The sequence below is a fragment of the Haliotis asinina genome, chromosome 7 (assembly GCF_037392515.1).
Source record: "Haliotis asinina isolate JCU_RB_2024 chromosome 7, JCU_Hal_asi_v2, whole genome shotgun sequence".
NCBI classification, from domain to species: Eukaryota; Metazoa; Mollusca; class Gastropoda; order Lepetellida; family Haliotidae; genus Haliotis; species Haliotis asinina.
The window spans coordinates 63238313-63251798 of NC_090286.1; the positions used below are offsets into that span (position 1 = coordinate 63238313).

The window sequence follows — 13486 nt, forward strand, 5'->3', positions numbered from 1 at the left end:
CCGAGTTCAAGAAATACGTTCGGTTTTCGTTCGACGGGAAGTGTTACCAGTTTCGGGTTCTGCCCTTCAGCATCTCCACAGCGCCGAGGGTGTTCTCCAAACTTATGTTGATCCCAGCTCAGCTAGCCAGGTCACAGAGCACGTTCATCTGTCATTACCAGTTAGACAGACTGTCAAGCGAGCGTGCTCGGTTTGGCCAGTCAGTTCTCACCAGTGGGCAGGGCACGAGCGCCCTAGCCGATTGAGCTAACCTCGCAAATTGAGAACGATCATTTGACGTTGTAGCTACAACAAGTACACTGGTGGTGGTGCCTTATCTTGTACTTTCCATCTTTTGTCACGAGGGTGGGCTCTATTATGGTGGTGGTATTTTTTGCTTACTGGTCTAGACTGTTTGAGTCCTTACCTAGCACCTTGGCCGTTGCCTACGAACGGAACTCAGTGATATCGGTCGCCTGTCAAAGGGGCGCAATTTTTTTGAGGCACCCTACGGCTATCTTCCAGAAAGAAATAGTAGGGTTAGACCATGTATTAGCCTGGCCCTGGTCCGCACCCCCGCCATAAGGCACAGAAGGTCACGTGACCAGGTAAGTGTGCTTCCTTGTTACTTTCATTATCGTAATAAAGGTTATCATCTTATGTCAGGTTTACATGCAGGCACAATGCCTCTCCCTAAGATCAGTCTTTAGGAGTCTGTCTTATGCTTATAAGTACCCCAAGGAGGATCTCTATGAAAAAATTTGCAGATTCTTTGAATAGAGTCCTCCTTGGGGTACGGCCACCCACCTCCCCACATTCTGTCTGTATTGGCTACAGAACGGAAGTGTTTGGCTTGAGCTTATAGTCCAAGAGTTATCTGCTCTTGGCTGTCACGGGGCCAGGGGCCTGTAGGGGTGGTCTCACAAGACAAAAACGATGTTTTTTGTTTTGTACATATTTGTATTTCAAAAATATGGTGACAACTGTTGCAAGAATTTAAAGAACATTTTAAATTTAAATGCTTTTAAGTACCCCAAGGAGGACTCTATTCAAAGAATCTGCAACCTCTACAGGTTTGTTCATATTTACTTGGTTTCTCATCATGCTAACAGTCTGAATCCGTCGTCTTTAACTAGTTCCAGGTGGTGGTGGTGGTGGTGGTTTCAAATCCTCCATTACCTCAGGATGTTTCTGCTCAACAACATCTTCCCTCACAGTTTCTCACTCACCAGATGTTATGGTGGACATGCATTGTAGTCAGTCTTGTTCTCGTCATTCAGTCAGCTGTCACAGGAACCTTTTCTCCCTTTTCTCAATGCTGTGTAACTGCTCCTTCACCAACTGGATCTTCTTCAGTGGAGTGGAGTGTCTCAGGTATGCAGATACCCTTTACGTCGCTTTCTCGTTCGGCGACTTCTAAACAGATTATTCCAGGTCATGACTTCTGTGTAGGAGACTTCTACTCCCCCTGGTATGGCTGCAATGTTGTCTGCTCTTACAACTGTTTGGAATCAACGACAATCTGCCTCTTCATCAAGGAGTGCTCCAGTGCCCAGTCCTGATGTTCCACTGGATTCCTTGTCTCCAGCACACTCCTCAGTGGATTCCGCAGAGGGAAGTTTGGACTTTGTTGATGAACCTCAAGTTTTAACCTGGATTGTGGAGAAGCTCTGCCTTTTGATGTCACAGAATGCAGAGGACTTACCTGTTCTCTTCAACATGAAACCATGAGACTTGGCATCTATTACTTTTCCCTTGCATCTTTGTATTGCACACATTACTTGATCTCTTGATAATGCTTTCAAGTGTCTAAAGAGAATTAAAGATGGCTTCTCATTGCCTAGATTCTCCTTAGCGGCTGCTCACTCCCATGAGTTCTAGTCGCTGGCTGTTGCCTCACCGGTGAATGAGGCCATTCAGACTCTTTGTGCGAAAAGGACTTGTTACTTGAAGACAGGGAGCTGTCTCATTTGGATAAGGCTATTCATCACACCTTACTGTCCATTACTTGCATCATCTCAGTGGTTGACGTGGTTGCTGCATCTGTGGAGCACTCTTTCACTGACCAGGACGCCTACATCAGGGGATGTATGTTTCAGTTTCAAGTTGTCCTTGATCAGCTTTTCCACTGTTTTGGTTACCTGTTGGCTGTTCATCCTAGCGGTCCACTGAATCTGTCATCTAGGGAAGATAGGTTCAAGGCGGAACTTTTTCGTCAACCTTGGTCCACAGAATCTTTGAACAATGGCATGATTGTAGTTGCGATGAAGGTGGATGGAGATAAGCAATCCCAGGTCTCTGTGGAGTTATTCAAACTGCAGAAATCCAGTCTACGGGCTTCTGTGACTGCACGAAGGACTCCCAGATATTAGTCCCCTCCCATCCAGGGATTTCGTGGCCATGATTCCAAAGCAAGAGAGGTGGGGCAGATCCACACGAGGTTCCTCTTCCCACCGTACGTCCAAGTCCGATTACAGGGCAGGGAGTGGAGCCCCAAAACAGTGATTTATCTAGGCCAGCGCACATCCGGGAACATCTGCCCTTAGCCGTTCCTACCTTTGATACCCCAGTAGGCGAGAGACTCCCTCCCAATTGGAACATTCTCAACGATCCATTTGTGTCCAATCTCCACACCAAGGGTTACCAACAATGGATTATCAGGCAGCCAATATTGACTCTACAGCCAGTGCATCACAAGTACCCAGCAGACCAGATCCAGGTTCTTCAATCCATGAGGAATGTGTGTTTCAGCCTCTCGGTCCAACACCCAGCACTTCGGAGTTTCCCCCATATTCCTGGTTCCCAAGAAAAATTCCTCAAAACTCAGACTCATTTTCAACATAAAAATATTTAATGCCCATTCATTATCTTCAACCTTCTTCGCACAATCCTGAAGAAAGGGTATTTCCTTATCACTCTCGACCTTCAAGACGCTTATCTTCATGTGGCCATTCATCCAGAGTCGCAGAAATTCCTTCGGTTCGTGTTTCAAGGGATCCACTTTCAATGGACTGTTATAGCTTTTGGAATTTGTTTGGCCCCGTGGCTGTTTACCAGGATCACCAAGCCAGTCACCAGGTTTCTTCATCTACACGGAGTTGTATTCAACAGCTTCACGTTCACATTCACGATCGCATTCAGACTCAGAGCGATCCGAAAACTCTTTTATGTCAGTCAGAGTTCAATGTGAGGGTCCACCAACAACTGGGTTGGCTGTTAAATATTGCTATGTCAGAACTAACACCAACTCGGTCCCTTCAATTCGTTGGGGCAACCTTCAACACGTTGAAAGGCATGATGATCATTTCCCATGGTTCAAGATTCAATGTTTCGTTATGCTAGCACTGTCGAAGGCCAGGGCTCGCTTGCACAGACAATCTTAGTTACAATCGGTGTTTAGGCCGCTACAATCAACTTTACAATCACCATGCAATTGCCCTAATCCACTTGCACAAACACGATCTTAAGACGGATTTAAGATCGCGGTCTTAACTAAGATCGAAAACTCTTCAACGCTGGAGGTAGAAATTTCTTAAACTCAGCTCCTGTCTACAGTTGTCTGCACACAACTGACATACCTTCCTTAATCGCACCTTGCAGAATTTTCATGGAAACAAAACAAACAAACAAAACCCCACGAATCTTTGTAATGATAACGTGGAAGATAACATACTAGTATATGATAACTCGTACCTCGTGGATTATTCCCTAATTTTTGTACATTCTAATATGATTTATGAACTAAGAATGTGATACTGCAACCACAGAAATATCACGTTTTATGAAAACATTGAAATACAACAAATACATTAACAAATTTGGATTTTGCGTTTTTGACCTAATAATCATGAAAATTAAAAGATAGCATGAATTATATAAAAAATTTCCTTATGATACAACACGTAAATGTACCATGATCTGTCAATGGGTGTCAATGAATCTGAGTTTGGCACCTAGTCGTTGTTATTTGGAGTATGGTGTTCATACTTTTTCCAGCACTGAATCGGGTGAGAAATGTACTTTATGATATCGACTCTATAATGATTTTGTTCACTACCACAAATAATGATATTTCTGACAATAAATCGATGTTGCATTCTCCGTGTTGTTGAAGTGTCGAGGCTAATCATACAGTTTTTTGCAATATGAAAGCAATGCCCAAACGTAAAGCTAATTATTTACGTGAAACTGACACTAACTTGGACGCTATTTTGCTACTGACTACAATGATCTTAGCTCCTTACAACTGGTTCCTACCAATTGTAAGTTTACAATGATCTTAGCCTACAATCGTTTTGTGCGAGTGGATGGCGATTGTAGCCAAAGATCGCGATCTTAAGGATTTACAATAATTGTAGCTCTAAGATCGTTTTGTGCAAGTGGGCCCAGGACTTTATGGCAGTTGCAGGAACTTCTGGCAATTGCAGGAACTTCTGGGTCTTCTGATATGGGCTCAGGCTTTTACACAGAGAGGAAAGCTGCAAATGCAGCCATTGCAATGCTTACTGCGACTATATCTTGTGTCAGAGAACCCCAGGGAACTGATTCGTCTGCTTGAATATCTTCATCTGTTTCTTCTGTGGTGGCTGGAAGAACAGAACATTTGCAGCGGCGTTTATTTGAGGCCATTTACACTGACATGATGGTGAGGAGGGGTCCTATTTTCTTCCAACATGAGATGGCCGGGCTGTGGTCGTGCGCAGAGTGCAACTTCATCGCATCAACAAGCTCGAGTTCTTGGCAGTGCCCCTCTTTGGAGGTTGCAGCCAAACACCACATTGCTCAGGAGCTCCCATCTCCCCGGGAGTCATTGTGCTTAGTAAGTCCAGGAGTTCTAGTGAACTTGTCACAAGCATAGTAGTTGCGTGCATGCATAACAGGCCTCCCTTGTGCGTCACTGTCATTTTCTTCCAATTTTTCTCCAATCTCCCCAATAAAATGCACTGTAACTCAAAAACAAATAAACGTAAATGACTCAAACTAACGCCAAAGTAAATAGGATAATTGTTGTCAATAAAATAGAAAACTTGTTTAACCAACCATCATTATTTTCATTCAAAACTGCCAGATTTGTGACAAGGGTGTAGCAACAGCTCAGATAACAGCCAGGTAAGCAAGAGGCACAGGCAAATTTGTCACGTGACGGCTTATCCTACTGATTGAGTGATTGATTCATCTCACACATTGAAGTTTACTGCTGATGTTAAAACTTTATATTAGAAGGTCAACGACTTCTTTAAGTCTGAAACTGAAAGGGACAGATTTAAATACCCATGAATATTTGTTTTATATGCATTATCTATGATGAAATCAACAGGCTTTGAATTTATATAAATTGTAAAAATATGTGATATTTAAGAGAGGTCATAACCCTCATGCATCTGTACAGTACATATTTAATCACACTGAAATTTATATTACTAACAGTGCTGATATTTGGGACACAGAAACACACTTGGCACCCATGTTAACCTTCCGACCCCTTTATCCACTTTGTTCATAAATTACCTGCTCTTGATCGTCATGAACAGTTTACTGACCAATGGAAATGTCAACCAAACCGTAATGGAGGTAACGCATTTTACCTGGAAACCAGAGTCTGACATCCTGTCCCTGTCTGCCAGTTTTACAAAATTATCTCTCACACACTCAAGAATAATCAGCTGGACTGGCCACCTTGTTGAAATCACCAACCTAACATTGAGGATTGTTTTCAACTCAATTTCTGATAGGCTCATTAGTTAAGTAGGATACAAGGGCAGTAATCTGAAATTACAGGAATGACACAAATCTATCCACAGGGTAGTGTTTATTGCCAATATGCTATTCCTTGAGAGACCCGTGAAGGTCCCAGGGTAGAATAGGCCTTCAGCAACCCATGCTTGCCATAAAAGGCGACTCAGCTTGTCGTAAGAGGTGACTAACGGGATCGGGTGGTTGACACATGTCATCGGTTCTCAATTGCGCAGATCGATGCTCATGTTGTTGATCACTGGATTGTCTGGTCCAGACTCGATTATTTACAGACCACCGCCATATAGCTGTAATATTGCTGAGTGCGGCGTAAAACTAAACTCACTCACTCACTATTCCTTGAGATACTGATGATGGTATTGTTTTATAGCTTTCTCAGAATTGGTGCAAATAAGACTGGCTTTACAATCAGACAGCAATGCCTTAGCAGCAACAACCCTATGCATGTCACTTGACACTCCTGGCCAGGACACATTACCTTCATGTAGTCTATGTTTGTTGCAGGCACTGTTTGCTACAGAGACATTTGCGATGGGACTTAACATGCCTGCCAGAACCGTGCTGTTTACAGCTGCCCGGAAGTTTGACGGCAAGGACTTCAGATGGGTAAGGAAATGCAGCAGTTTCTTTGGAAGGACGTCAGTGATGGATCCTGTGGTCGGCCTTACTGATTTGTTCATGGCTACTCTTCATAACCCGGAGATTATGTATAAATCTGTATATAGATGGGGAATATTGTCCGTCAGAATCAGGTAGCACTGTCTGTGTGTCATCTCTCAGTCACTGGAATAGGACTACATATTTGACGACTTCAGAGAGACGCTTCTTTCCGATAATTTTCTTCCATGACTGTTTCCAGGTGACGTCTGGCGAGTACATCCAGATGAGTGGTCGAGCTGGACGTCGTGGGTTGGACGAGCGAGGAATTGTCATCCTGATGGTGGACGAGAAGATGAGTCCGTCTGTCGGCAAAACACTTCTCAAGGTGAGAGTCTGCTGTGTAATATGTATCTGTACACATATATGTAACTGTAAAAGCATGCATTTGGTCAAGTTCCAGTCCACCGAACTTCTTGCAACATTTCAGCGTCAAAGAGTAGTCAGTATTTTGTGAAAAAAGATAAACCCACAATAATGTATTTGATCTAATTTTACCCCCTCCCTGACGCAGGGCCTTCCTGATCCCCTGAACAGCGCCTTCCACCTGACGTACAACATGGTTCTCAACCTGCTGCGCGTGGAGGAGATCAACCCCGAGTACATGCTGGAGAGATCCTTCTACCAGTTCCAGAACTATGCTGCCATCCCCGACCTTGTGGAGAGTATGTTCATGCAGACATGTTACATGCTTTGCAATTACATCATATTTTGGGCTCTCTAACTGTAGCTGCTATTTAGGAGGGCTGACTTTTTAAGTTCAAATCTGCAAACAGCACCAATTCAAGTAAAAGCCATTTCCCAAAATGGATGGGGGTCTTTCTTGACTGCCATTTAAATTTGTAAAGTTTATTGGACTCTCTGGATATCTGTGCTTCTTATTTTTCTCTTCCACTTTGTGTGCTGAGTTACTGAGTTTGTAGATGTGTTTTCCCAGTTCATACTTGTTTGCTCATGTTCCAGAGCTGCGTCGGAAGGAGGAGGACTACAGGTCTATGAAAATCCAGAACGAGGACCAGGTGTCTTCGTACTTCAAGATCCGTCAGCAGCTGGATAACCTAGGCCATGACATGATGCACTTCATACAGAAGCCTGCCTACCTGCTCCCATTCCTGCAGCCTGGAAGACTCGTCAAGGTAGGACACTCACACCTGTAGATAGACTCATCAAGGTAGAACACTCACACCTGTAGACAGACTTTGTAAGTGGGACACTTACAGCTGTAGACATACCAATCTAGGTTGGACACTCACCACTGCAGACAGACTCGTCAAGGTAGGACACTCAAAACTGTAGACACATTTATCAAGGTAGAACACTCACACCTGTAGACAGACTCAACAAGGTAGAACACTCACACCTGTAGACAGACTTTGTAAGTGGGACACTTACAGCTGTAGACATACCAATCTAGGTTGGACACTCACACCTGTAGACAGACTCATCAAGGTAGAACACTCAAAACTGTAGACACATTTATCAAGGTAGAACACTCACACCTGTAGACAGACTCATCAAGGTAGAACACTCACACCTGTAGACAGACTTTGTAAGTGGGACACTTACAGCTGTAGACATACCAATCTAGGTTGGACACTCACACCTGTAGACAGACTCATCAAGGTAGAACACTCACACCTGTAGACAGACTCATCAAGGTAGAACACTCACACCTGTAGACAGACTCATCAAGGTAGAACACTCATACCTGTAGACAGACTTTGTAAGTGGGACACTTACAGCTGTAGACATACCAATCTAGGTTGGACACTCACACCTGTAGACAGACTCATCAAGGTAGAACACTCACACCTGTAGACAGACTCATCAAGGTAGAACACTCATACCTGTAGACAGACTTTGTAAGTGGGACACTTACAGCTGTAGACATACCAATCTAGGTTGGACACTCACCACTGCAGACAGACTCGTCAAGGTAGGACACTCAAAACTGTAGACACATTTATCAAGGTAGAACACTCACACCTGTAGACAGACTCATCAAGGTAGAACACTCACACCTGTAGACAGACTTTGTAAGTGGGACACTTACAGCTGTAGACATACCAATCTAGGTTGGACACTCACACCTGTAGACAGACTCATCAAGGTAGAACACTCACACCTGTAGACAGACTCATCAAGGTAGGACACTCACACCTGTAGATAGACTCATCAAGGTAGAACACTCACACCTGTAGACAGACTTTGTAAGTGGGACACTTACAGCTGTAGACATACCAATCTAGGTTGGACACTCACCACTGCAGACAGACTCATCAAGGTAGGACACTCAAAACTGTAGACACATTTATCAAGGTAGAACACTCACACCTGTAGACAGACTCATCAAGGTAGAACACTCACACCTGTAGACAGACTTTGTAAGTGGGACACTTACAGCTGTAGACATACCAATCTAGGTTGGACACTCACACCTGTAGACAGACTCATCAAGGTAGAACACTCACACCTGTAGACAGACTCATCAAGGTAGAACACTCACACCTGTAGACAGACTCATCAAGGTAGAACACTCATACCTGTAGACAGACTTTGTAAGTGGGACACTTACAGCTGTAGACATACCAATCTAGGTTGGACACTCACCACTGCAGACAGACTCGTCAAGGTAGGACACTCAAAACTGTAGACACATTTATCAAGGTAGAACACTCACACCTGTAGACAGACTCATCAAGGTAGAACACTCACACCTGTAGACAGACTTTGTAAGTGGGACACTTACAGCTGTAGACATACCAATCTAGGTTGGACACTCACCACTGCAGACAGACTCGTCAAGGTAGGACACTCAAAACTGTAGACACATTTATCAAGGTAGAACACTCACACCTGTAGACAGACTCGTCAAGGTAGAACACTCACACCTGTAGACAGACTTTGTAAGTGGGACACTTACAGCTGTAGACATACCAATCTAGGTTGGACACTGACACCTGTAAGATGTCTCTTCAAGATGGGACAGACTTGTCAGGTAGGACACTTACACCTGTAGACATATCAATCAAGGTGGGGCACTTACACCTGTAGACATATCAATCTAGGTGAGACACTTACACCTGTAGACATATAAATCTAGGTGGGACACTTTCACCTGTAAGATGTCTCTTCAAGATGGGACAGATTTGTCAGGCAGGACACTCAGACTTGTCTTGAGAGGATGTTTACACCTTTTGGCAGACTTACAACTAGCTATTGTTCACCAAACTTCAGATCAGCCATATATATATTTTGTGTTAATGTAATTCTTAAAGGGCACAAGCCATTATAAGGTAAACGGTGAGACGTAACTGTTTTGAACGGGTTTCTTTCATGATCATGAGAACAGAAACTGGAATTAAATCAACAGATATCTGACATATGGAGTTTCATTCCTTATCACAACTCTGCTGAGATAGGGATTGTATTACATCTAAACATTTATATGTGTACCATGACAGCCCTCCACACACCCACACTGGCTGACTGTAGAGTTCTCTGTTTTGTCAGGTGAAGAACAAAGAAGATGACTTTGGTTGGGGTGTTGTCATCAACTTCCAGAAGAAGATGGACCAGAGCAAGGTAGACAGGAGCACTCTGTGTACAGCCATGGTATAAGAATGTACCTTGCCAAAAGATGATTTGTGACACATCTTGTGTGTAACTCATGTAGTTCATGTGCTGGGTGACTTTAAACAGCCATTGTATAATGAGAATGTATAGCCAGTGTATAGCTGTGAACAGCCATGATATAATGAGAATGTATAGCCAGTGTATAGCTGTGAATAGCCATGATATAATGAGAATGTATAGCCAGTGTATAGCTGTGAACAGCCATGATATAATGAGAATGTATAGCTGGTGTATAGCTGTGAACAGCCATGATATAATGAGAATGTATAGCTGGTGTATAGCTGTGAATGGCCATGGTATAATGAGAATGTATAGCCAGTGTATAGCTGTGAACAGCCATGATATAATGAGAATGTATAGCCAGTGTATAGGTGTGAACAGCCATGGTATATTACGAATGTGTAGCCATGGCATGACTGTGAACAACCATTGTATGACTGTGTGCAAAGTGTACGGTTTCTAATATGTTTGTATGGATGCTGTGGTGAACCCTGTGAAGACACCAATGGCTGGGAAGGCAAAGAAGGGTACCCCACATTCCCTGCCTAAAACATCTAGAGTTTAGTTTTCGGTAATGGAACTACTGGTATGTTTCAGGCAACTGATGACACAGGTCCTCTCTACATAGCGGAAGTACTGATGTATATCACCAAGGAAAGTGCAAAATCTCGTAGAACAACTGACATAAAGCCTTGTCCCAAGGGCCAGCGTGGAGAAATGCAGGTACGTGTGAAGTGGAAACAACAGCCCAGATGTTCATTTAGGGGAGTGTGTAGCTGTAGACAAGAGCAGCTTTTATGCAGCAACAGAAACTGTTGGGTAGACCTGATAGAATTTGTCCTTTCTTCTGATTGACAGTTCTGTGTACAGGTTGTTCCGGTGTTGACGACACTGATCGAGGGAATCAGTGCAATCAGACTGTATGTCCCACAGGACCTCAAAAGTTATGACAAACGGCAGAGTGTCTACAAGTCTCTCCAGGTCAGTATCTAGCCGAGAAACTAGTAGCCTAGTAGACTGTAGTATCTGTTGCTGATGTTTCACAGAGTCAGAAACTAGCCAAGAAGCTTTGTGTTGTAGTAGACTGTAGTATCTGTTGCTGATGTCTCACAGAGTCAGGAACTAGCCAAGAAGCTTTGTGTTGTAGTAGACTGTAGTATCTGTAGCTGATGTCTCACAGAGTCAGGAACTAGCCGAGAAACATCATGTCCTAGTAGACTGTAGTATCTGTAGCTGATGTCTCACAGAGTCAGTAACTAGCCATGAAGCTTTGTGTTGTAGTAGACTGTAGTATCTGTAGCTGATGTCTCACAGAGTCAGTATCTAGCCAAGAAACATCATGTCCTAGTAGACTGTAGTATCTGTAGCTGATGTCTCACAGAGTCAGTATCTAGACAAGAAACGTTTTTAGACTGTAGTATCTGTAGCTGATGTCTCACAGAGTCAGTAACTAGCCAAGAAGCTTTATGTTGTAGTAGACTGTACTATCTGTAGCTGATGTCTCACAGAGTCAGTATCTAGACGAGAAACATCATGTCCTAGTAGACTGTAGTATCTGTAGCTGATGTCTCACAGAGTCAGTAACTAGCCAAGAAGCTTTGTGTTGTAGTAGACTGTAGTATCTGTAGCTGATGTCTCACAGTCAGTATCTAGCCGAGAAACATCGTGTCCTAGTAGACTGTAGTATCTGTGACTGTAGTATCTGTAGCTGATGTCTCACAGAGTCAGAAACTAGCCAAGAAACGTTTTTAGATTGTAGTATCTGTAGCTGATGTCTCACAGTCAGAAACTAGCCAAGAAACGTTTTTAGATTGTAGTATCTGTAGCTGATGTCTCACAGAGTCAGAAACTAGCCAAGAAACGTTTTTAGATTGTAGTATCTGTAGCTGATGTCTCACAGTCAGAAACTAGCCAAGAAACGTTTTTAGATTGTAGTATCTGTAGCTGATGTCTCACAGAGTCAGAAACTAGCCAAGAAACGTTTTTAGATTGTAGTATCTGTAGCTGATGTCTCACAGAGTCAGAAACTAGCCAAGAAATGTTTTTAGACTGTAGTATCTGTAGCTGATGTCTCATAATCACTAGTTAGCTGAGAAACATCTTGTTCTAGTAGACCGTAGTATCTGTTGCTGATGGCTCACAGAATCAGTAATTGGCCGAGAAACATTGTGTCCTAGTGGACTGTAGTATCTGTAGCTGATGTCTCACAGAGTCAGTAACTAGCCAAGAAACGTTTTTAAACTGTAGTATCTGTAGCTGATGTTTCATAGTCACTAGTTAGCTGAGAAACATCTTGTTCTAGTAGACCGTAGTATCTGTTGCTGATGGCTCACAGAATCAGTAATTGGCCGAGAAACATTGTGTCCTAGTGGACTGTAGTATCTGTAGCTGATGTCTCACAGAGTCAGTAACTAGCCAAGAAACGTTTTTAAACTGTAGTATCTGTAGCTGATGTTTCATAGTCACTAGTTAGCTGAGAAACATCTTGTTCTAGTAGACCGTAGTATCTGTTGCTGATGGCTCACAGAATCAGTAATTGGCCGAGAAACATTGTGTCCTAGTGTACTGTAGTATCTGTAGCTGATGTCTCACAGAGTCAGTAACTAGCCAAGAAACGTTTTTAAACTGTAGTATCTGTAGCTGATGTTTCATAGTCACTAGTTAGCTGAGAAACATCTTGTTCTAGTAGACCGTAGTATCTGTTGCTGATGGCTCACAGAATCAGTAATTGGCCGAGAAACATTGTGTCCTAGTGTACTGTAGTATCTGTAGCTGATGTCTCACAGAGTCAGAAACTAGCCAAGAAATGTTTTTAGACTGTAGTATCTGTAGCTGATGTCTCATAGTCACTAGTTAGCTGAGAAACATCTTGTTCTAGTAGACCGTAGTATCTGTTGCTGATGGCTCACAGAATCAGTAATTGGCCGAGAAACATTGTGTCCTAGTGGACTGTAGTATCTGTAGCTGATGTCTCACAGAGTCAGTAACTAGCCAAGAAACGTTTTTAAACTGTAGTATCTGTAGCTGATGTTTCATAGTCACTAGTTAGCTGAGAAACATCTTGTTCTAGTAGACCGTAGTATCTGTTGCTGATGGCTCACAGAATCAGTAATTGGCCGAGAAACATTGTGTCCTAGTGGACTGTAGTATCTGTAGCTGATGTCTCACAGAGTCAGTAACTAGCCAAGAAACGTTTTTAAACTGTAGTATCTGTAGCTGATGTTTCATAGTCACTAGTTAGCTGAGAAACATCTTGTTCTAGTAGACCGTAGTATCTGTTGCTGATGGCTCACAGAATCAGTAATTGGCCGAGAAACATTGTGTCCTAGTGTACTGTAGTATCTGTAGCTGATGTCTCACAGAGTCAGTAACTAGCCAAGAAACGTTTTTAAACTGTAGTATCTGTAGCTTATGTCTCATAGTCACTAGTTAGCTGAGAAACATCTTGTCCTAGTAGACC

General features: G+C 43.1%; 1 protein-coding gene across 1 annotated transcript in view; it reads left to right on the top strand.

Annotated features, from left to right (window-relative positions):
* The window catches only part of LOC137290401 (exosome RNA helicase MTR4-like), a 43534-nt gene that overhangs the window by 25844 nt on the left and 4204 nt on the right, over positions 1 to 13486 (top strand). The window contains exons 13-19 of the mRNA XM_067821309.1: positions 6238 to 6339; positions 6593 to 6718; positions 6905 to 7055; positions 7354 to 7526; positions 9904 to 9975; positions 10624 to 10749; positions 10897 to 11007. Of these exons, the coding sequence (XP_067677410.1) occupies positions 6238 to 6339; positions 6593 to 6718; positions 6905 to 7055; positions 7354 to 7526; positions 9904 to 9975; positions 10624 to 10749; positions 10897 to 11007 (861 nt within the window). The remainder of the gene's footprint in view (positions 1 to 6237; positions 6340 to 6592; positions 6719 to 6904; positions 7056 to 7353; positions 7527 to 9903; positions 9976 to 10623; positions 10750 to 10896; positions 11008 to 13486) is intronic.